Source organism: Muscardinus avellanarius, assembly GCF_963383645.1.
Source record: "Muscardinus avellanarius genome assembly, chromosome: 18".
In the NCBI taxonomy this organism is placed as follows: Eukaryota; Metazoa; Chordata; class Mammalia; order Rodentia; family Gliridae; genus Muscardinus; species Muscardinus avellanarius.
The window spans coordinates 46,237,285-46,261,506 of record NC_137804.1 but is presented as its reverse complement, the minus strand read 5'-3'; the positions used below and the strand labels follow the sequence as shown (position 1 = coordinate 46,261,506).

The 24,222-nt window shown below is 56.3% G+C and overlaps 2 protein-coding genes across 2 annotated transcripts in view; both read right to left on the bottom strand.

Moving 5' to 3' along the window:
• CARM1 (coactivator associated arginine methyltransferase 1) overlaps window positions 1-6,322 on the bottom strand; it is a gene marked incomplete at both ends in the record, with an annotated part of 39,653 nt that extends 33,331 nt beyond the window's left edge. Inside the window, 1 exon segment of the mRNA XM_080715524.1 lies at window positions 6,115-6,322. Within this exon segment, the coding sequence (XP_080571650.1) occupies window positions 6,115-6,322 (208 nt within the window).
• A 1,969-nt stretch (window positions 6,323-8,291) lies between these two features.
• On the bottom strand, window positions 8,292-23,851 carry LOC308276697 (protein HIDE1; the record flags this gene model as incomplete). Its single annotated transcript, XM_080715523.1, has 7 exons — window positions 8,292-8,426; window positions 12,074-12,216; window positions 14,052-14,095; window positions 16,087-16,114; window positions 19,283-19,375; window positions 22,690-22,998; window positions 23,821-23,851. The coding sequence occupies 7 exons, from the start codon at window positions 23,849-23,851 to the stop codon at window positions 8,292-8,294; spliced, it is 783 nt and encodes a 260-aa protein (XP_080571649.1).
• Between the last annotated feature and the right edge of the window lie 371 nt (window positions 23,852-24,222).

Sequence of the window (24,222 nt, the reverse complement as noted above, 5' to 3'; positions counted from 1 at the left end):
ATTTTGAAACAGTATGTCACTGAGTTGCAAAGGGCCTCACTAAGTAATATCTGAGGCTGCCACAAACCACCATCCTCCTGTCTCAGCCTCCCAAATGCTGGGATTATAAGTGTGCACCACCACACCCGGCAACAAAGAATTTTTCTCTGGGCTTCCCACACCCTGGCAAAGCCCTTGAAACCTAAAACGCCCCTGTCAGAGCCTGGCTGCGCTGTCTCTTCCTAGCCAGGGGGGGAAGTCTAGAGCCCTGGCCAAACTGACACGGCTGACAGAGAAGGAACAAGGGCCAGGCATCTCCAGAAAGGGCGTCTGGGCCCAAGGAACTGAGAGTCCAGGCCTTCACCGCCACTGAGGTTCCCCACACAGCGCCTCCTCTCAAGGGGGGCAGGCTGCATTCGAGCCTGTGCCATGCCAAAGCTTCAAGGCCGGGAAGCCCATGCCAAAGGGCCCCATCTCTGCTAGGCTGGGAAACAGCCTGGCCCTGCTAGCTGCCCGCCACTGGGACGATCCCATGGACAAAGGCCAGGGGCACTTGGAAGGGCTGGGGGCTGCTGTGCACTGCAGGACGGCCGGGCTGGGGTCTTGTGCAGCTGTCACTGTTCCCGCCGGAGGGGGCACAGATGTCGGGAAACGGCCAGGAATCCCTCTCTCATTGCCAGGGGTGCAAGACAGTGGGTGGCCCGAAGCCCCTAAGCTGTCACCAACGCCTGTAAGACTTGCTGTTCACCAAACGCTCACCCACACGGGCTGCCCTGCTCCACACCCGATCCCCCTCCCAGGCCCCAGGGGGCAGACTTCACTGTAGAGCCTCCTGTGCAGGCAACGCTGCTACAGGGAGGGTCAGGCTGCGGAGGCCAAATCTGCTTCAGGGCCACGCCGTCGGTCGCCCAGACCTGTGGGACTTGATGCGCCGGGCCCTCGCCTCTGGGCCCCCGCACACGGTCCAGGCACTAGAAGATTTGCACTACGTCCTGGCCAACCCTCTGCGTCCCCATCTACAAAGATCCGAATTCTGGGTTCTGGAAACCCACGTGGCTCTCAGCAGCCAGCCTGCGATGGACAGGTGACGTCTTCTGGCTGGGCCAGGGCATCCCGAAGCCAGAGAGATCCAGGTGGGAAAGGACAGAAGCCAGACAAAGCACTTGTCCTAAAGAAGGCCTGAAGAGCTGGGCGTGGAAGAGTACCCTGTTTCAAAATAAAAGAATAAAAAATAGGGCTGGGGCTATAGCTTGGCGGTAGAATGCCCCTGAGTTCAATCCTCAGTACAAAAACAAACAAACCTTGAAGCTTGGAACCGCCTGCTCCACCCTGGGCACAGATAGAGGCGCTCTCTTTGTGTGGGTCTACGTGGTACTGGGGATTAAACCCAGGGGCATTCTACTACCTCTGATATACACCTCCAGCCCTTTTTATCTTTTTTTTTTTTTTTTTCCAGTTTGGAGAAAGTCTCACCAGAGTCTAACTATGTTGTTGAGGCTGTCCTTGAACTTGTGATCCTCCTGTCTCAGCCTCCCCAGTACTAGAACGCTGGGCAGGAGCTCAGCTCCCTTTGACCAACCCAGCTGCCACACCTGCCCCAAGCTCCAGAGTGGCTCCGGGATCTCGCATTTTTCCCAGGGATTCTTTTCCCTGGAACCCTCCAGGGAGTCTTCACAAGGGCCTCAGCTGCTCTCAGATGGGAGAACCCCCCATTCCCCGGGGCATACTTCAGAAGCTCCTCCCTGCACTCCTGCCTGCCTTGCTGCTTAGCCACTCTGCCCCAAGAAACAGACCATCGCTGGCCCTTACGGGAGCAGGTGCCACTGCCAGGGACATGCTTATTCACTGCGTGAAGACCCTGGGCTACGCCAGCCTGGCATCACCCCCATCCTAACCAGTAAGAAACCAAGGAGCAAAGTCCCACAGCCAGTAAGGTGGCGGGGCACACGTCTGGCCCACAGCACAGGTCCTGAGAAACACTGGTTCAAGTCCTAATCCCTGGAATCAGGGACGGTGACCTTATCTGGAAACAGTCTTTGACCACGTGATTAAGTTCAAGATCTCAGGATAAAGTCACCCCACATTTAGCTAGGACCATAAAGACAATGCCCAGTGCAGAAGAAAAGAAAAAACCGAAGCCAGGTGTGGTGGGCACGTTTGTAATCCCACCTTTGAGAGGCTAAGGGCTAAGACAGGAGGATCCCGGTTCACAGCCTCAGCTACTTGGCAAGGCCCTTTATAACTCAGTGACACCCTGCTTCAAATTAAAGAATAAAATTAAAGAATAAATTAAAATTTAAAGAATAAAAGAATTAAGAATTCTTAAAGAATAATTCTCAAATTAAAGAATAAAGAATATATATAGGGCTGGGGGTGTAGCTCAGAGGTAGAATGCCCCTGGGTTACGTCCCCTGTACCCCCCCCAAAAAAAAGGAAAAGAAAAGAAAAAGCTGGGCGTGGTGGCAAGCATCTGTGATCCCTGTACTTGGGAGACTGAGACAGGAGGATCACAAGTTCCAGGCCACCTCAGCAACCTAGTGAGACACTGTTTCAAAATAAAGAATAAATAATCAGGCTAGGGCTAGTTGTGGTGGCCCATGCTTGTAATCCCTGCGCTTGGGAGGCTGAGAATTGCACAGGTTCGGAGCCAGCCTCAGCTACTTAGTGAGGCTCTCAGCAACTTGGTGAGACCCTGTTTCCAAATAAAATATAAAATAGGTCTGGGTGTATAGCCTGGGGGTAGAAAGCCTCTGGTTCTACCCCCAGTACCACAAAAAGAAAGAAAGAAAGAAAGAAAGAAAGAAAGAAAGAAAGAAAGAAAGAAAGAAAGAAAGGGAGAAAGAAAAAAAATCAAGCTAGGGTGTAGCTCAGAGGTACAATGCCCCTGGATTCGATTCCCAGGGGGTATAACTCAGAGGTAGAACTCCCTGGATTCAATCTATAGTACCACAAAAAGGAAAGGAAGGAAGGAAGGAAGGAAGGAAGTTAGGAAGGAAAGAATTAAAATTAGGTGTAGTGGGCACAGCCTGTAATACGAATACCTGGGAGGCTGAGACAGGAGAATCACAAATTTGAGGTCAACTTCAACAATCTAGCAAGACTCAGCAATCTAGCAAGACATTGTTTTAAGAAGAAGAAAGCAAAAGCATAAAAAGGGACAGAAGCCGGGCCTGGTGGCGCACACTTGTCATCCCAAGCATTCAGGAAGCTGAGACAGGAGGATCGTGGTTCGCAGACAGCCTCAGCTACTTAGTGAGGCCCTTTGCAACTCAGTGAGACCCTGCTTCAAAATGAAGAGTAGCAGGACTGGGGTGTAGCCCTGGAGGTAGAATATCTCTGGATCCTCCCAGTACCACAAAAGATGGATGGATGGATGGATGGATGGATGGATGGATGGATGGACGGACGGATGGATGGACGGACGGACGGACAGAGGTGTGTAGTTTGAAGGTAGAATGCCCCTGGGTACAATTCCCAGTACAACAAGAAAAGAAAAAGTGACAAGCACTGAGCCTCAAGCCAGGCACTGCTGGAGCAGCTGGGCGGAAAGTGCAGAGGTGTTCTCCAGGACGCCTGGGGGAAGGGTCCCCCTCGGGCCATTTCTGCTGTTTTACGGCACCAAGTTTGTGGTGATTTATCCCAGCAGCCCTGGGAAAGTAACAGACACATCTTTGGTGGGCTCCAGGGCCCACGTTTGTAACCCCATGTCAATGTTCCTTAAGCATAGAGGGGGAAAGTTTCTTTCCAAACCCTCGGAATATATAACCTGGAATCAAGAATTTTTGTTTGACCTTCTCAGCAGGGTGTAGTGGCACGTTTGTCATCCCAGCACTCGGGAGGCTGAGACAGGAGGATCACGGTTCGCAGACAGCCTGAGCAATTTGGTGAGGCCCTCTGCAACTCAGTGAGACCCTGCTTCAAACATAGAGACTACAAGCTGGGCGTGGTGGTGCACGCTTGTCATCCCCGTGCTTGGGAGGCTGAGACGGGAGGATCACACGGGTTCGAAGCCAGCCTCAGCTACTTAGTGAGGCTCTCAGCAACTTAGTGAGACCCTGTTTCCAAATAAAATATAAAAAAAAAGGTCTGGGAGTGTAGCCCGGAGGTAGAAGGGCTTCCAGGAACCCCAGTACCACCAAAAAAATAAATAAATAAAAGTAAAATAGGTCTGGGAGTATAGCTCGGAGGTAGAAAGCCCCTGGGTTCCACTCCCAGTACCACCAAAAAAAAAAAAAAAAAAAGACTAAAAAAAATATGGCTGGGGGTGTAGCTCGGAGGTGCAATGCCCCGGGTTCCATCCCTGGTACTGCAAAAAAATAAAAAAGAATAAAAAATAGGGCTAGGGCCGGGCGGGGTGATGCACGCTTGTAATCCCTGCGCTTGGGAGGCTGAGACAAGAGGATCGCAAGGGTTGGAAGCCAGCCTCAGTCAGCTACTTAGTGAGGCTCTCAGCAACTTAGTGAGACCCTGTTTCCAAATAAAATAGAAAATAGGTCTGGGAGTATAGCCCGGAGGTAGGAAGCCTCTGGGTTCCACCCCAGTATCACAAAATAAATAAATAAATAAATAAATAAATAAAAATAGTGCTAGGAGTGTAATTTGAAGGTAGAATGCCCCTGGGTTCCATCCCCAGTACCTCCAAAAAAAAAAAAAAAAGGGCTAACTAAGGGTGTAGTTTAGAGGTAGAAGGCCACTGGGTTCACCCCTAATACCACCAAATAATAATTATAATCATAAATTTATCTATGAATTACAGATCATAAAGCGGGCTTATCTGTATACCTTGTAACAGTTTCTTTCTTTCTTCCTTTCTGTAGGGCTAAAGCTCCAACCTAGGAGTCACACATGCTAAGCCTCCAGTCCAATTCATGATTTTCTCTTTCTTTTCTTGTTTTTGTTTTGTGGTACTTGAGACTGAACCCAGGGGCATTCTACCACTGAGCCACATCCCTAGCCCTATTTTATTTTTTATTTTGAAACAGTATCTAGTGGAACTGTAGAAGCTCTTGCTAAATTGCTGAGGCTGGCTTGGAACCTGGAATCCTGCTTCAGTCCCCCATGTACTGGGATCAGGAGCAAGCACTATCATCTCAGGCTTTCATGATTGGGGGTACTGGGGATGGAACCCAGGGGCATTCTAACCCAGGACTATACCCCCAGCCCTATCTCTTAGAGTAAATTTTGCAACAGAGTCTCATTGAGTTGCAAAGGGCCTCACTAGGTAACCGAGGCTGTCCACAAACCCCCCATCCTCCTGTCTCAGCCTCCCAAATGCTAGGATTTCAAGCACGCACCACCACGCCTGGCTTCTCTCATGATTTTCAAAATTATGAACAAAATTACAAAACATACAAGCTCTCCTGGAATAAGATGCTAAGAACAGGTTTGAGAACTCTATATAATGTTCCAAATAATACTGTAACATTTAAAAAATGAGCCAGGCGATGCCTGTTATTCCAGTACTGGGGAGGCTGAGACGGGAGGATCAGGGGTTTGCAGACAGCCTCACCGAGGACTGAGACTCTGGTCCACCTGGCAAGAAGATCCTGTTTCAAAATAAAAGTAAAACCGGGGCTGGTGGTGTAGCTGGGACGTGGAAGGCTCCTGGGTCCACTCTCCAGTATTCCCCCCACCGTATTAACTAATTCTATAAATTTAAAGCTGTTGGTGGCTTTCTTCTTAAAGTGTATTTTAGAGATAAACCCAAGTTTCCTGGAACTCTTCTGAGGATGAGGCCAGGGGCCCCTAACTTGAGAAACTTGCTTGGTGATGTTTGAAAATGAATGGGCCCGGGGTCCGGGCCCCGCTCGCCCCCTCCGCGCCACCCCACGCCGCCCGGGGGGCCGCACACGCACGCGCCCCTGGCGCACGCCCGGCCCCCGGGGCGCCGAAACTCGCCGCGGGCCGCGCCCGGAGGGGCTCCCGGGGGCGCGCGGGAGGCCCCGCGAGACAAAGCCCGGCGCGGCGGCGGGCGCAGCTCCGGGAGCGGGAGCCGGCCGGGGCGGCGGCGCGGCGGCGACCGGGCGGCGGCGGCTCCGGCCCCCGCACCCGCGCGGCGGCCCCGGCCCGGCCCGCGGGGCCTCGCGGCGCCCCCCAACCGCCCGCCCGCCGCCGCCGCCCCGCCGCCCCACTCACGGCTGTAGAGCGCGATGCCCGCCGCGTCCGGGCCGGCGCGCACCTCGAGGCGCAGCGCCTGCTGCTCCGCGTGCCGCTGGATCTCGCCGTTCGCGTCGCCGATGGTGAGCAGGCGGGCGCCGGGGAACACCGACACGGCCGCGCACGGCCCCGCGCCGCCCGCCGCCGCGCCCGGGCCCGCCGCCGCCGCCGCCGCCGCCGCTGCCATCTTAGATCGGCTCCAGGCCCCGCCGCCGCCGCCGCCGCCGCCGCCGCCGCGCCCGGGCCAGGCCGCCGCCGCCGCCGCCGCCGCCGCCGCCGCGCAGGCCGAGCCGGGCAGCGCCGCCTGCCGGCCACGCCGCGCCGCGCCCTCGGCCCGGCCCCGCGGCGCAGCGCCCCTGCTGGCGGCCGCGCGCCCCGCGAGCGAGAGCCGAGGTGGGGCCGCCCGCGCCCGCGCGCCGCTTTGTGAGGTGGCGCCGGCGCCCGGGCCGGCGGGGCGGAGCGAGCGGCCAGGCCCCGCCCCCGGGAGCCGGGCCCCGCCCCCGCCGGGGGGCGCGCTTGGTAGGGGACGGAGGGGCGGAAGTGTGCGTACGGGGGCGGTGCCCGCCGCCAGGCCCCGCCCCTAGGCGGCCAGGCCCCGCCCCCGCCGGGCGGCCGCGCTTGGTAGGGGACGGAGGGGCGGAAGTGTGCGTACGGGGGCGGTGCCCGCCGCCAGGCCCCGCCCCTAGGCGGCCAGGCCCCGCCCCCGCCGGGCGGCCGCGCTTTGTATTGTATGGGGCGCGGTAACTAGGGGACGGAGGGGCGGAAGTGTGCGTACGGGGCGGTGCCCGCCGCCAGGCCCCGCCCCTAGGCGGCCAGGCCCCACCCCGCCCCGCGGCCCCGCTTTGTACGGCGGCGCGGTAACTAGGGGAGGGAGGGGCGGAGCTGCGCCAGGAGGCCGTGCCCGTCGTCAGGACACGCCCTGGCCCCCCGAGCCGCGCCTCAGGTCGCATTTTGCGAGGCGCCCCCCACCCACCGCCCTGCTCGGTGTCAGGGGCGGGCTTGACGCCTGAACGGCTGGACTAGCCCCCGATGCCGGGCTCCGCCCTCTGGCCTTACTTGACCTTAGCGAGGCGGGATTCAGCGGAGGTGAGGCCCCGCCCCGACATGTGCTCTGTGCCCCGCCCACCAGGAAGGCCAGGTGAGGGGCGTGGTCGGGACCTGGAGACACGCCGCCCTCCGGTGCCTTCTCGGCCAGCTCTGGCCGACCCACTGCCCTGTCCACTGCCCCAGGGCCACCCCTTTTGGAAGACATGGAGGGTCTCACGTCCACTTACCATCTACCCCAGTTCCTGGACCCTCACTGTTCCCAACTGCCTTCTGCCCTTCCTGTTGCCCACAATACCAGAACCTCACCAAAGGCCCCCACCTTGATCCCCGACCTACGCTCCCCGGCTGCTCAATGGCCCAGGCAACCTTAAAGTCGGTGAAACGCCAGAGGTGTCAGCCCACGACTGTAAGCCCAGCCTTGGGGAGGCTGAGCCAAGAGGATCGCGGTTCGCGGCCAGCCTCAGCTACTTAGCGAGGCCCTCTGCAACTTAGTGAGACCCTGTTTCAAAATAAAGAATAAAAAATAGGGCAGGAGGTGCCGCTCAGAGGTAGAAGGCCCGCGGGTTCCACCCCAGTAGCGCAAAAATAAATGAATAGAAAAGAAAATGGGGCTGCAGGTGTAACTCGGAGAAAGAACGCCCTGGGTTCAATCCCCAGCACCGCACGCACGCACGCACGCACACGGTGGTAAAGGATGGCCTTCGTAAAGGGCTAGGCAACTCCATCGTGTTATAATTGACATAATACACTTCGCTGCACCAGCAGGTGGACACAGAACACAGCCCTCGAACCCTGTGCTCAGAGCCTGGCTGGGAGAGCCGGGGGCACGTCAGTCGGGCTGGGAACAGAGCAATGGGGGACCTCTTTTGCAGCTGGGGCCCTCGGGCACCCTGACGTGTCCCCAAGCAGCTGGGAGTCCACAGCGGGACTGCCTGCTTTCTGTCCAGCCTCCCGGCCAGTGCCTTCGCCGCCTGTCCCGTTCTTCCGTCCCGAGGCTGAGGGCCGTCCTCATCTCCTCCGGTCAGTTCCCTGAGAGCAGCTGCCAGAGCCCCCCACCCCGAAATAGCCAGAGGTAACCTCAGGCCCAGGGCCACTGGCCTTTCTCGGCCTCACTGGCAGGTCCGGAAAGTGCTGAATTCTGGGGGCTCCGGAGAAGACGATGTGGAGGTGGGCCTCTTTCGGGGTGCAGAGCTGCTGGGTTGAGCGCCTGGGGTGGCCGCCCAGTCTTCTTCTAAACTGGTTTTCTTTCATAGAATAAAAGAGAGAACAGGGTGGCTTGGCGTGTCAGGATCTAGGGGCTCCCGGCATCCTGAGCCAGAGCCTCCCCCAGCCCGTCTCCCCACACCCCAGCTTCGGGGCCTGCTCCCGGCCCTGGTCTTCTCCATGGCTCCTCTCCACTGACTATGGGCCCGGGGAGCCAGGGTTCAACCCAACCCCTCCACTTCCCGGTAGCGTGGCCTCGCCTGACAACCCTGCTGTGCTTCAGGGTCTCTTGCTAGAAAATGGAGGGAATGCTACCTCCTAGCGTGGCTATGAGAGTTCAAGAAGTAACCCGGATGAAGCCAGCCGGGCCCGCCTGTAATCCCAGCACCTGGGCGGCTGAGACAGGAGGACCCCAGGTTTGAGGACAGCCTCAGGAACATTAGTAACACGCTCAGCAACCTAGTGAGACTGTTTCAAAAAAAAACAAACAGCGCTGGGGCTGTGGCGTGAAAGTGGGATGGCCCCGAGTTAAAACCCCACTACCAAAGGAAAGGAAGGAAGAAAAGAGTCAACCCACCTACCGGGGTGCTATAAAGTTGCACAGCAGGCCAGGAGCAGCACTAGCAGTAAAAGCTGTATGTGTATCAGATACTCTGTAGTCACTCGGACTGGGGATGGAACCCAGGGGCATCCTACCTAGGGGATGGACCCCAGCCCTATTTTTTTTATTATTTATTTTGACACATTATTTATTTTGAAACATTATTTATTTTGAAACAAAGTCTCACTAAGTTGCAGAGGGCATTACTGAGTAGCTGAGGCTGTCTGGGAACCCATCCTCCTGTCTCAGCCTCCCAAGTGCTGGGATTACAAGCCTGTGCCACCACATTGGGCACCTGTGTCGTCATTTTGCCAACAGCACAGCTTTATAAAGTTTCAAAAAATGGCCGGGCGTGGTGGCGCACACTTGTAATCCCCGCGCTTGGAAGGCTGAGACAGGAGGATCGCACAGGTTCGAAGCCAGCCTCAGCTACTTAGTGAGGCTCTCAGCAACTTAGTGACACCCTGTTTCCAAATAAAATAGAAAAAAAAAAAAAAAAGGTCTGGGAGTATAGCCCGGAGGTAGAAAGCCTCTGGGTTCCTCCCCCAGTACCACCTAAAGTTTCAAAAAGTGTGCACGGGGCACATGCCAGTGATAGCAGCAACTCTGGAGGCCGGGGCAGGAGAATCATAAATTCCAGTCCAATCTAGTGAGCCCTTATTTCAAAACAAAAAGGTCTAACCAGGCATGATGCCACCGGCTGCAATCTCAATACTTGGGAGGCTTAAATGAGAGTATCACAAGTTCCAAGCCAGCCTCTTCTTAACCTGGGCGTGGTGGCACAAGCTTGTAATCCCTTTATTAGGGAGGCTGAGTCAGGAGGATCAAGGTTCATGGACAGCCTCAGCTACTGAGTGAGGCTCTTTTCAATATAAAGAAAAAATTGAGCTGGGGGTGTATCTCAGAGGTAGAATATCCCGGGTTCAATCACCAGTAATGAAAAGAGAGAAAGAGAAAAAGAAAAGGAAATTGGGCTGAAAGGTATAGCTTGGAGGCAGAATGCTCCTGGGTTTAATTCCCGGTCCCACAAGAAACAAATGGGGTTAGGGGTGGAGCTCAGTGGGGGTGCGCTTGCCTAGCATGTTTGAGGCCCTGGGTTCCAGCATCAGCATGGGTGGGAGGGGCCCTAAAGTGGGGGTAGAGTTATAGCTGAGATGCGGTGATACATGCTTATAATTCCAGGATGTAGGAGGCTGAGACAGGATACTTAGTGAGGCTCTCAGCAACTTAGTGAGACCCTGTTTCCAAATAAAATATAAAATAGGTCTGGGAGTATAGCCTGGAGGTAGAATGCCCCTGGGTTCCATCCCCAGTACTGCAAAACTAAAATAAAATAGGGATGTGGGTGTAGCTTGTAGGTAGAATGCCCCTGGGTTGAAACTCCAGTATGAAAATAAGGAAATACATCCCTGTAAGAACCCCGTGAGATGAGGGAGGGCTTGACAGCACCCTCTAAAAGGGAGGAGGTGGTCAAGCTTGGTGGCTCAGGGAAGATCAGAGGTGTGAGGTGGCCCTCAGCAACTTAGCAGGACCCTGTTTCAAAATAAAAAATAAAATGGGACTGGGGCTGTAGGTCAGAGGTAGAATGCCCCTGGGTTCCACCCCCCATACCACAAAAGAAAGAAAGGAAGAAAGCCAGCCAGCCGGGTGTGGTGACACAAGTTTGTAATCCTAGCATTCGGGAGGCTGAGACAGGAGGACCACTGTCAAGCCGGCCTCAGCTACTTAGTGAGCCTGCCACAACTTAGTTTGTTTCCAAATAAAGAATTAAAGCCGGGCGTGGTGGCGCACGCTTGTAATCCCAGCATTTGGGAGGCTGAAACCCAAGGATCCTGGTTCGCATACAGTTTCAACTACTTAGGCCCTGTGCAACTTAGTGAGACCCTGTTTCAAAAATAAAGAATAAAAAATAGGACAGGGGGTATAGCTCGGAGGTCAAATGCCCCTGGGTTCCACCCCCAGACCCGCAAAAAATAAATAAATAAAAATAAAGCCGGGCATGGTGGCAGATGCTTGTAATCCCCGCGCTTGGGAGGCGGAGACAGGAGGATCGCGCAGGTTCGAAGCCAGCTGTGCTGGCCTAATAGACCCTGTTTCCAAATAAAAAGTATGAAAATAGCCGGGCGTGGTGGCGCACGCTTGTAATCCCCGCGCATGGGAGGCAGAGACAGGAGGATCGCGCAGGTTCGAAGCCAGCCGCGCGCGCTGGCTTAGGAGACCCTGTTTCCAAATAAAAATGTAAAAATAGGTCTGGGAGTGTAGCCCGGAGGTAGAAGGGCTTCCAGGAACCCCAGTACCATGAGGGAAAGAAAGAAAGAAAGAAAGAAAGAAAGAAAGAAAGAAAGAAAGAAAGAAAGAAAGAAAGAAGAAAGAAGGATGGAGTGAGAGAGAGAGAAAGAGAAAGAAAGAAAATAAAAAATAGGGTAGGGGTGTAGCTCGAGGTCGAATGCCCCAGGTCTCATCCCCATTACAAGAAAGAAAGAAAGAGAGTAGGGGGTTCTTTTTGACCCTGCCCCTAGAATGAAACACGCAGGGGTACATTTCAGCTGAAGCCCCCGAAACTGAACACAAAGCCAGAGAGCAGCGGCGTCTGAGGTCGCCAGGCCCCAGGCCACCCTGACCTCCAGCCTCGCCAGGCCCCTGGCCACCCTGACCTCCAGCCTCGCCAGGCGCCCAGGCCACCCTGACCTCCAGCCTCGCCAGGCCCCAGGCCACCCTGACCTCCAGCCTCGCCAGGCCCCAGGCCACCCTGACCTCCAGCCAACACCCAGGCCCCCAGGCCACCCTGACCTCCAGCCGGCACCCAGGCGCCCAGGCCACCCTGACCTCCAGCCTCGCCAGGCCCCCAGGCCACCCTGACCTCCAGCCAACACCCAGGCGCCCAGGCCACCCTGACCTCCAGCCTCGCCAGGCCCCCGGCCACCCTGACCTCCAGCCTCGCCAGGCCCCAGGCCACCCTGACCTCCAGTCTCGCCAGCCCAACCCCCAGCCTCGCCAGGCCCCCAGGCCACCCTGACCTCCAGCCTCGCCAGGCCCCCAGGCCACCCTAACCTCCAGCCGGCACCCAGGCCCCCAGGCCACCCTGACCTCCAGCCTCGCCAGGCCCCCAGGCCACCCTGACCTCCAGCCGGCACCCAGGCGCTGCACGCCCAGGGCGGCCTTCCCGCTGCCCAGGTCAGAGGCCGCACTCACCGTGGAGATGGCAAACAGGGCGTTATCGAGGGACATGTCTGAAACAGAGGGGGCGCGAGGTGCGGTCGGTTTTCTCGGGGGCGCGCCCTGAGCGTGCCCCCCTCCCTGCACAGCCCGCCCAGGGGCTCCCCGGCCCCTGCTGGCCTCTGGTCTCAGCCTCCCCAGGCTGGCCCGAGCGCCCCCTGCCTCCCCGCCGCCCCCGAGGGCCAGTGGGCGCTGCTCGGTGAACGTGAGGTGCTGGTGACCGCAGGGGCTGGAGCCGGGCACGCTTGTCAGCCCAGCACTCGGGAGGCTGAGACCGGAGGATCGCGGTTCGCGGACAGCCTCAGCTACTTAGTGAGGCCCTCTGCAACTCAGTGAGACCCGGTTTCAAAATAAAGAATAAAAAATAGGGCTGGGGGTGTAGGTCAGAGCTCGAAAGCGCCGGGGTCCCACCCCCAGACCCGCAAAAAAGAAAAATAAATAAATAAATAAATAAATAAATAAATAAATAAATAAATAATACAGGGACTGGTGGAGATGCCCCGCCTCGCAGACAGCGCTGCACGCCGCTGGCGCTCGCCCCCTGGTGGACGCCGGCAGAACGGCAGGCACGGTCGCGAGGGAAGCCAAGCTCCAAGCACCCCAGCACCCAAAAAGAGCGCAGCCTGTAGTCTCAGTACTTGGGAGGCTGAGACAGGAGGGTCGCAGGTTTGAGGTCGGCCTCAGGGCCTTAGCAAAGCCCTATTTCAAAATAAAAAGCAAAAGCCGGGCGTGGTAGCACAGCTTGTCATCCCCGCGCCTGGGAGGCGGAGACAGGAGGATCCCGCAGGTTCGAGGCCTCTCTGGTTTAAGAGACCCTGTTTCCAAATGAAAATATAAAAATAGGTCTGGGAATGTAGCCCGGAGGTAAAAGGGCTTCCAGGAACCCCAGTACCACCAAAAAATAAAAATAAATAAAAATTTAAAAAATAAAAAGCAAGTCGGGCGTGGTGCCGCACGCTTGGCATCCCAGCATTGGGGAGACTGAGGCAGGAGGATCGCGGTTCACGGACAGCTTCAGCTACTTAGTGAGGCCCTCTGCAACTCAGCGAGACCCTGTTTCAAAATAAAGAATAAAAAATAGGGCTGGGAAGACGGGCATGGGGGCGCACGCTTGTCATCCCCGCGCTTGGGAGGCTGAGACAGGAGGATCGCACGGGTTCAAAGCCAGCCTCAGCTACTTAGTGAGGCTCTCAGCAACTCAGTGAGACCCTGTTTCCAAAAAAAAGTATAAAAAAGGTCTGGGAGTGTAGCCCGGAGGTAGAAAGCCCCTGGGTTCCACCCTCAGTACCACAAAAAATAAATAAATAAAATAGGGCTGGGGGTGCAGCTCGGAGGTAGAATGCCCCTGGGTAGAATCCCCAGTACTGCAAAAAATAATAATAATAATGATAATTAACATTTATAATTAATAATTAAAAACTATCAGCTCCAAGTGGAAGTCACCCCGGTTCAATCCCCAGTGCCCACACCAACCAAAACACCCAACAAACCCACAAGGAGCCTGGCGCAGTGGCGACGGCCTTGCAATCCCAGCTTTTGGGAGGCTGAGACAGGAGGATCACAGGTTGGAGGCCGGCCTCAGCAGTACAACCTCACAAAACCCCGAATCCAAACAGAAAATAAAATAAAGTCTGGGGTGTCACTTGGAGGCAGTACCACAAAAACCAAGCAAACCCAAACCCCAACCAAACACGGTAGCCAAGGGGTGACTGCTTCTCCCGAGCGGCAGGAACGAGGAGAGGCCGTGGGGACCCGGAGCCCCCCGGCGGGCTTCCTGGAGGAGGACACGCGTCGGGCCCGGCCGAGCAGGACGGGAGAAGCCGGACCCCGACCCGCAGGGGACACAGACCTGTGGTGGCGAGGTTGACCTGGGCCCAGCAGGACTCCCGCTCCCTGCAGGAGTCAGAAAGAGGTTTGCCCTGAGAGGCAGGAAGTTGTTCTGGAAAGTTCTGGCCCACCAGCCCACGGGCGCCCCGGGAGGCTTCTGGCTGTCAGGAAGCGGCCCCGCGAGTGGGGTGCACTGACCCTCACCGCGGTACCACGGTGACTGTGACAGCTTTCTGACCGCTCAGGACAAGTGTCCCTGGGGAAGGAGGAGCGTTTGCTCCCCGAGGGACTGGACATGGAGCCGCTGTCCTCGTCTGTAAGACGCCCGCCCAGCCAGGCGCGGGGCGCACGCCTGGGACCCCAGTACTCGGGAGGCTGAGGCTGGAGGACCGCAGGCTCCAGGCCAGAACCAGCAACTTAGGCCTGTCTTAAAATAAGAAACAAAATGGGGCTGCATGGTAGCTTGGGGATAGAACGCCCCTGGATTCAATCCCTGCACCAGTAAAATAAAATAAAATAAAATAGCAGGGCTAAGCCGGGCGTGGTTTGTCATCCCAGCACTCGGGAGGCGGAGACAGGAGGATCTCGGCTCACTGACGGCCTCAGCTGCTTAGTGAGGCCCTCCGCAACTCAGTGAGACCCTGTTTCAAAATAAAGACTAAAAAAATAGGTCTGGGTCAAACCAGGCATGGCGGCGCACGCTCGTCATCCCAGCATTCGGGAGGCTGAGACAGGAGGATCGCTGTGCGCAGACGGCCTCAGCTACTTAGTGAGGCCCTCCGCAACTCAGTGAGACCCTGTTTCAAAAAATATATAAAAATGGGTCTGGGAGTACAGCCCAGAGGTAGAAAGCCTCTGGGTTCCACCCCCAGTACCACTAAATAATAATAATTAATAATAATAATAATTAATAATAATAATAATAAATATAAAAAATAGGACTGGGCCTGAGATTGGTGGCATACACTTGTCATCCCAGCATTCAGAGGCTGAGACTGGAGGATCGCGGTTCGCGGACAGCCTCGGCTACTTAGTGCGGCCCTCCTCAACTTAGTGGGACCCCGTTGCAAAATAAAGAATAAAAAATAGGGCAGGAGGTATAGCTCGAAGGTCAAATGTCCCTGGGTTCCCTCCCCAGACCTGCAAAAAAAAAAAAAAAAAAAAACCAATAGGACCGGGGGTGTAGCTTGTAGGTAGAATGCCCTTGGGTGCCACCCCTAATACTGCAAAAAAAGAAAAAAATACATATACATATACACATATGGCCAGGTGTGTAGCTCAGAGGTAGAATGCCCCTGGATTCCATCCCCAGTACCAGAAAAATAAATAAATAAATAAATAGCTAGCTAGCTAGCAGGGCTTGGTGTTGTTCTATACGATGTATACTCGGGAGGCTGGGACAGGAGGAGCACAGGTTCACAGTCAGCCTCAGAACTTAGCAAGGCCCTCAACAACTTAGACCCTGTTTCAAAATTAAAAAAAAAAAAAAAAGGAAGGGCCGGGGTCGCGGCATACATTGTAATCTCAATACTTGGGAGGCTGAGACAGGAGGCCAGCCTCAGCGAGTAGTGAGATTCTCAGCAACCTAGTGAGACCCTGTTTCCAAACATAAATAAAATGGGCTGGGGGTGTAGCTCAGAGGTAAATGCCCCTAGGTTTAATCCCCAGTGCCCCCCCCCCAAATCTGGCTTTAGAGTCTCTTTCCTTTTTTTTTTTTTTTGTGGTACTGGGCTGGAACCCAGAGGCTTCCTCCTCCAGGCCATACTCCCAGACCTACTTTTATATTTTATTTGGAAACAGGGTCTCACTAGGTTGCTGAGAGCCTCGCTAAGTAGCTGAGGCTGTCCTCGAACCCCGATCCTCCTGTCTCGGCCTCCCAGGCGCGGGGATGCCAAGCGTGCCCGCCACGCCGGCTCCAGAGTCTCAGCACAGTGCCCAGCGCACAGTGAGTGCTTACCAAAGGCCCCCGCTCAGGGCACTCCACCAGAGGGCGCTGTTTGGGCGCGGGCCACCCGCCGAGGAAGTAAAACACCCTCGGGGGTCTCTACTAGACTCACCTTTTCTTCTGTAAATTTTTTACTTTCACTGAAACAAGAAATAAGGACACTTTTATTAGATTTGGGTTCCAACCGCTTCCAACAATTTTCTAAAACCAGAAAATCAAAAGCCCCCAATTACATTGGCTGCCCACCAGTGCCTGTCTGGGGCACATCTGCTGTTCAACCCGAGAATTCCCTGGAAACGCGGCGCGCCTGTCATCCCAGCACCGGAGCTGAGAGGGAGGGTCGCGTTCACACGCAGCCCCCTACCCAGAGGCCGCCGCAGCTCAGACGCCCCGTTTCCATGTGAAGAACGGGAAATGGGGGGCCGGGGCGTAGCTTGGAGGGAGAATGCCCCAGAGTCAATTCCCAGCAACGAACTGAGAAGGAGGAGGAGGAGGAGGAGGAGGAGGAGGGGAGGAAGAGGAGGAAGAGGAGGAAGAGGAGGAGGAGGAGGAGGAAGAGGAGGAGGAAGAGGAGGAGGAGGGGAGGAGGAGGAGGAAGAGGAGGAGGGGAGGAGGAGGAGGAGGAGGAAGAGGAGGAGGGGAGGAGGAGGGGAGGAGGAGGAGGAGGAGGGGAGGAGGAAGAGGAGGAAGAGGAGGAAGAGGAGGAGGAGGAGAGGAGGAGGAAGAGAAGGAGGAGGGGAGGAGGAGGAAGAAGAGGAAGAAGAGGAGGAAGAGAAGGAGGAGGGGAGGAGGAGGAAGAGGAGGAGGAAGAGGAGGATGAGGAGGAGGGGAGGAGGAGGAGGAAGAGGAGGAGGAGGGGAGGAGGAGGAGGAGGGGAAGAGGAAGAGGAGGAAGAGAAGGAGGAGGGGAGGAGGAGGAAGAGAAGGAAGAGGAGGAGGAGAGGAGGAGGAAGAGGAAGAAGAGGAGGAAGAGAAGGAGGAGGGGGGAGGAGGAAGAGGAAGAAGAGGAGGAGGAGGAGGGGAGGAGGAGGAAGATGAGGAAGAGAAGAGGGGGGGAGGAGGAGGAGGAAGAGGAAGAGGAGGAGGAAGAGAAGGAGGAGGGGAGGAGGAGGAGGAAGAGAAGGAGGAAGAAGAGGAGAAAGAGGAGGAGGAGGAGGAAGAGAAGGAGGAAGAAGAGGAGAAAGAGGAGGGGAGGAGGAGGAGGAGGAAGAGAAGGAGGAAGAAGAGGAGAAAGAGAAGGAGGAGGGGAGGAGGAGGAGGGGAGGAGGAGGAGGGGAGGAGGAGGAGGGAGGAGGAGGAGGAGGAAGAGGAAGAGGAGGAGGAAGAGAAGGAGGGGAGGAGGAAAAGGAGGAAGAGAAAGAGGAGGAGGAAGAGAAGGAGGAGGAGGAAGGGAGGAGGAAGAGGAAGAAGAGGAGGAAGAGAAGGAGGAGGGGAGGAGGAGGAGGAAGAGGAGGAGGAGGAGGAAGAGAAGGAGGAGGGGAGGAGGAAGAGGAGGAAGAGGAAGAGGAGGAAGAGGAGGAGGAGGGGAGGAGGAAGAGGAAGAAGAGGAGGAAGAGAAGGAGGAGGAGGAGGGGAGGAGGAAGAGGAGGAAGAGGAAGAGGAGGAGGAAGAGAAGGAGGAGGAGGAGGGGAGGAGGAAGAGGAGGAAGAGGAAGAAGAGGAGGAAGAGAAGGAGGGGGGAGGAGGAAGAGGAAGAGGAAGAGAAGGAAGAGGAGGAAGAGAAGGAGGAGCGGAGGAGGAGAGGAGGAGGAAGAGGAAGAGGAGGAGGAAGAGGAGGAGGAGGAGGAAGAGGAGGAGGAGGAGGAAGAGAAGGAGGAGCGGAGGAGGAGAGGAGGAGGAAGAGGAAGAGGAGGAGGAAGAGGAGGAGGAGGAAGAGGAGGAGAAAGAGGAGGAGGAGGAGAAAGAGGAGGAGGAAGAGGAGGAGGAGGAGAAAGAGAAGGAGGAAGAGGAGGAGGAGGAGAAAGAGAAGGAGGAAGAGGAGGAAGAGGAGGAGGAAGAGGAAGAGGAGGAGGAAGAGGAAGAGGAGGAGGAAGAGGAAGAGGAGGAGGAAGAGAAGGAGGAAGGGAGGAGGAGGAGGAGGAAGGGAGGAGGAGGAGGAAGAGGAGGAAGGGAGGAGGAGGAGGAAGAGGAGGAGGAAGAAAAGGAGGAAGAAGAGGAGAAGGAGGAAGAAGAGGAGGAGGAGAGGAGGAGGAAGAGGAGGAGGAGAAAGAGGAGGAGGAAGAGGAGGAGGAGGAGGAGGAGAAAGAGGAATAGGAGGAGAAGGAAGAGGAGGAGGAAGAGGAGAAGAAGGAAGAGGAGGAGGAGGAAGAGGAGGAAGAAGAGGAGGAGGAGGAGGAAGAGGAGGAGAAGGAAGAGGAGGAGAAAGAGGAGGAGGAAGAAGAGGAGGGGGAATAGAAAGAAGAATAGGAGAAGGAAGAGGAGGAGGAGGAGGAGAAGGAGGAGGAGGAAGAGGAGGAGGAGGAAGAGGAAGAGAAAGAGGAGGAGAAAGAGGAATGGGAGGAAGAGGAGGAAGAGGAAGGGGAGGAGGAAGAAGGGGAGGAAGAGGAGGAGGAAGGGAGGAGGAAGAGGAGGAGGAAGAAGAGGAAGAGAGGAGGAAGAAAGGGGGAGGAAGAAGAGTAGGAGGAGAGGAGGAGGAAGAGGAGGAAGAGGAGGAGGAAGAGGAAGAGAGGAGGAAGAAAGGGGGAGAAAGAGGAGGAAGAAAGGGGAAGAGGAGGAGGAAGAGGAGGAAGAAAGGGGGAGGAAGAGGAGGAAGAAAGGGGGAGGAAGAGGAGGAGGAGGGGAAGAGGAGGAGGAAGAGGAAGAGGAGGAGGAGTAGGAGGAGAAGGAGGAGGAGAAGGGGAAAGAGGAAGAGAACTGCATCTCTCTGCCCGTCCCTGGTTGCGTGGGAGCGGGAAGGGGCAGGGAACTGGGAGGCCATTGCTCAATGCGGCAGTCTCAGTTTCGGATGATGTACAGCTCTAAAGATGGCCGGTGGGGACAGCTGCCCAACACTGTGTGTGCTACACACTACCGTACGCTGTGCTAGGTACGTGTCGCCGCCAGAGAGAAATAGAGTGGGCGGCTTGGCACACGCCTGCAGTCCCAGCTACTCGGGAGGGCGAGGAAGGAGGACCGCAGGTCTGAGGCCAGCCCCAACAACTTCGATATGCCATCAACAATCTGCCTCAAAACCACAACATAATAAAAGAAAAAACAGAAAAAGGGCTGGGGTGCAGCTGAGGTGGAACGCCCCCGGTCCCATCCCCGTGAGCACATCAGTACCCTCCAAACCCTGCGCCCGCACCCACCCAAGCCTTCTCTACGTCGTCACCTTTCCTGATGGCCACAGCGACAGCCGCCAGGCCAGCGAGGAGGAGGAGGGCTCCAGCCAGGCTCAGGGACAGCGCCAGGATCCAAGAGGGCACTAGAGGAGGAGGGAGAGCGCGTGGTCAGGCGTCTGCTCAGTTATCCTGGAGGAGCAAGGCCTCTCCCAGCACACGCCCACCAACCACAGCCTTTGGGTCCACAGAGACCTGGAACCTAGCAAACCCGGCATCTGACCAATTAGCATGCCCCTCCTCCTACCGTGGTGATTGGTTCAGACATGGTCATGTGGCCCAAAATGAGCCAATGGAAGTTAATCCTGGGACTTGGGCTGGACCACTGGGAAAAGACGCTGGTTCCCCTGATGAGGGTTATAGCGCTGGTTGGATACAGATCTGGAGCTCCTGGGCATGATTTTGCCAACACGAGGGGAAGGGGCTGCCTGAGAATAAGACTCAGAACGAAGCAGAGCCAGTAGGAGGCAAATAATACCTGACATCTTTGATCCCCCGGACCCAGCCATGCCTGCAGTCCTCGTGTGAACTGACTTGAATGAACACCCCCTGTCGTTGGTAAAGCAAGTGAGTGAGGTTTTCAGTTCCTTGCTACCTGGAGAGCCCTGCTTTGTCCAGATGCCCCGGGAGTGGTGGGACACGCCCGTCATCCCAGCACTGCGAGGCTGAGACGGGAGGACCACAGGTTTGAGGACAGTCTCAGCAAGTAGTGAGACCCGTCAACCTAGTGAGACCCTGTTTCCAAATAAAAATAAAATAGGGCTAGGGATACAGCTAAGAGGTAGAATGTTCTTGGATTCAATTCCCAGTGGCCACCCACACACACACACACAATAAAATAAAATAAAATAATTTTGCCAGGTGCCTGTAATCCCAGTACTTGGGAGGCTGAGACAGGAGGATTACAGGTTCTAGTACTAGTGAGACGCTCATCAATCTAGTGAGGCCCTGTTTCCGAATGAGAAATAAAATCAGGCTGGGGGGTGCCACTCAGAGGTTGAATGCCTCTGGGTTCAATCCCCAGCACCCCACACACACACACACACACACACACACACACACACACACACACACAAAATAAATAAATAAATAAAAATGAAAAGAATGTGGGAGCTGGGCGTGGTGGCACATGCTCATAACCCAGTACTTGGGAGGCTGAGACAGGAGGATCGCAGGTCATGGCCAGCTACTTAGTGATGTCTCCCCAATTTACTGACGCCCTGTTTCAAAATATAGACTAAGCCAGGGGTGGTGGGCACCCTTGTCACCCCAGCATTTGGGAGGCTGAGACAGGAGGATCGCGGTTCACAGCCAGCCTCAGCTACTTAGTGAGGCCCTTTGCAACTCAGTGAGACCCTGTTTCAAAATAAAGACTAAAAAATAGGGCTGGGGGTGTAGATTGGAGATAGAATGCCCCTGGGTTCCACCCCTAGTACTATTTTTTTAATGTGCTAGGCTGTACCTCCGAGGTAGATACCCCTTAGTTCAATCCCAGTGGTAAAAACAAAAAGCGGAGGTGGCGGGGGGGGGGGGGCTGGACGTGGTGGCACATGCCTGTAATCACAGTACTGGGGAGGCTGAGACAGGAGGATCACAGGTTCGAAGCCAGCCTTGACAACTAGGCGAGGCCTCCTGCAACTCAGTGAGACCCTGTTTCCAAATAAGAAGTAAAACTGGGCTGGGGTTTAGCTCGGAGGTAGAACGCCGCCGGGTTCCAGCCTCAGTGCCACAGAAAAAGGGTGATCAGATGACGTCTACCACAAGCCACGCAGCGGGCCCAGAGACCCACTCCCAGGTTAGCCACAGAGAAATGGAGGCCACGGTTCCTCACTCACAGGACTCAGCTTCCTGAGAGCAAGGGCTCCCTCGAGGGACCCTGGGAGGCCTCGCGCCCCAGGGAGCTCAGGGGCTGGTAAGCCAGGCGGGTGGCAAGCGCGTGGTGGGCCTCTGCACAGTGCCCGGCCTTCTTCGTTCTTCACGGGGCAACACGGATGCCACCGGCTCCTCACTGAGCCACACGCCAAGGTGGAGGAGGGAGCCCTGGCCTGAGCTCAGAGCGGCAGACACACGCCCCAGTCCGCAGCTCTGGCTAGCAACGAGGTGCGTGCTCCTCCTCCTCCTCCTCCTCCTCCTCCTCCTTCTCCTCTCTCTCTCTCTCTCTCTCTCTCTCTCTCTCTCTCTCTCTCTCTTGTTCTCTCTCTCCCCCTCTCTCTCCTTTCCCTCTCTCCTCTCGCTCTCACTCTCCCTCCCTCCCTCCCTCTATTTTTGGAACTGGGGAATTTTACCCAGGGGCATTCTACTCCCAAGCTACACCCCCAGCCCTATTTTTTTATTCTTTATTTGGAAACAGGGTCTCACTAAGTTGCAAAGGGCCTCACTAAGTAGCTGAGGCTGTCTGATAACCGTGATCCTCCTGTCTCCGTCTCTCAAATGCTGGGATTACAAACATGCGCTACCTTACCCGGCTTTTATTTTTTATTTTGAAATAGTCTCATAAGTTGCTGAGGCCCTCGCTAAATCGCTGAGTCTGGCTTTAAACCTGTAATCCTCCTGTCTTGGCCTCCCAAGTACTGGGATTACAGGCGTGCACCACCATACCATGTCTGGCTTTTTTTTTTTTTTTTTTTTTGTACTGGAGATCGAACCCAGGGAATTCTACCTTTAAGCTATAATCCAGCCCCCCCTCCACTTTTTGTGGTACTGGGGGTGGAACCCAGGGGCTTTCTACCTCCGGGCTACACTCCCAGACCTATTTTATACTTTATTTGGAAACAGGGTCTCAGTTGCTGAGAGCCTCACTAAGTAGCTGAGGCTGGCTTCGAACCTGCAGGATCAACCTGTCTCAGCCTCCCAAGTGCTGGAATGACAAGCCTGCGCCACCACCACGCCCGGACCCCCCTTTTTTTTGGTACCGGGGTTCCTGGAAGCCCTTCTACCTCCGGGCTACACTCCCAGACCTTTTTATTTTTATATATTTTTATTTGGAAACAGGGTCTCGTAAGCCAGCATGGCTGCCTTCAAACCTGTACGATCCTCCTGTCTCCGCCTCCCAAGTGCGGGGATTACAAGCGTGTGCCACCACGCCCAGCTTATTCTTTATTTTTGAAACAGGGTCTCACTGAGTTGCAGAGGGCCTCACTCAGTAGCTGAGGCTGTCAGTGAACCGAGATCCTCCTGTCTCTGCCTCCCAAGTACTGGGATGACAAGCTGCGCCCCACGCCCGGGCCCTTCTCCCATTTTAAAGTTCGAAATCTCCTGTTTTGCAGGCTGGCCTCTGCCTGCCCTCCTCCTGCCTCCTGAGTTGCTGGAATGACCGGCGGGCACCACCACGCCCGGCCGCCCTGGCACACCGGCGGCCTCAGTTTCCCATAGCCGTCTCAGGGGAGGGGCCGGGTCGTACCTGGGAGGAGCACGTGCACGGCGGGGCTGAGGTCCGACAGCTGGGGCCGGCTGTCCTCGCCCATCACTCCGTACTGGCAGCGGAACTGCCCCCCAGGGGCCTCGCCGCTGCCCCCGCTCAGGTTGAACGTGACCCCGAGCTGGTCCGCCGGGGCCTGCAGGAGCTGCACCACCTGACCCTCTCGGTAGAGCGTGAAGTTGGCCCCCCGGAAGCCCTTGGGGGCGGTGCAGGAGATGTGGATGGGGTCCTCGTGGCTGTTCGGGTAGGGTGGCACCAGGAAGATGGCCGGCGCTGGGATGGCCCAGGAGCCTGGGAGGCAGGACAGGGAGGGTGACGCGGGCGCCGCGAGGCTGCTCTCCTCTCCGAGCCTCGTGTCGCGTTTGCTTGGGGCGCTGAACCTCAAACCTGGGGCCTCGCGCATGCTCGGCGCACGCTCCAGCGCTGAGCCACACCCCGGCCCTTTTGTGTTTTTTATTTCAAGACAGGTTTCTTGCTAAACTGCTGGGGCTGGCCTCGAACTTGCCAGCCTCCTGTGCCGGCTTCCCCGGTCTCTGGGATTCCAGGCGCGCTCCACCAGGACGGAACCCGGCCTTGTGCTGGAGGTGCCTCGGGGGCTGTCCCAGCACACTGCCGCGGGCAGTGGTGAGGGTCACCGTGTTTGAGTCATCTATAATGGTAGGGGCTATAATACAGCGACACAGTGATGGTATGTGTGTGTGTGTGTGTGTGTGTGTGTGTGAGAGAGAGAGAGAGAGAGAGAGAGAGAGAGAGAGAGAGAGAGAGAGAGAGAGAGAGAGAAGAGACGGGGTCTTGCTAAGTTGCTGAAGGCCTTGCTAAATTGCACCGGGAGGATGCAGGGCGCTGGGCTGGCCCAGGAGCCTGTGAAGCAGGACAGGGGAGGTGACGCGGGTCCTGCTGAGGACCGAGGATGGAACCTGCGATCCTCCTGCCCCAGCCTCCTAAGTGCTGGGATTCCGGGCAGGCCTCGCTACGCTGGGCAGGCTAGGGAGCTAAGGCTCTCGGGGAAATGGGCCCAGGGTCCATCCATCACTTGGGAAGGGCGGCCCCACAACTGACTCTGGCCCCAGGGCTCCCCCAGAGGCTACAGCAGGGTGGGGGCCTCGGACTCACCGGCTGCAAAGAGCAGGACCATCCAGGGCATCTCTCCTGGCTGAAGCAGAGGGATCCAGAACTCCCCGCCAAGCCGACTCCTCCTGTAAGGCCAGAGGGGGAAAAGAAGAACCAGGGCTGAGTGGCGGTTTCCTCAGGGGCAGGAAGTTGCACACACTTGGGCACTGAAAGGCACTTTCTCTTCTCCCCACCCCTTCCCCAAACGTAAGCCAAGTGACCTGGCCACCGCTCAGTGCCCTGCTGGCGGGGCTTCTGCAGATCAGAGGGAAAACCAGAGAGCCCGTTCTGCCCTCGTCCACCTAGGAGACAACTGCACACAGGAGGAAGAGCGGCTCAGGGGTAGTTGGGAAAACCCACGCCCCAGGCAGAAACCACAGCCCAACCACGGTCACAACACTAATA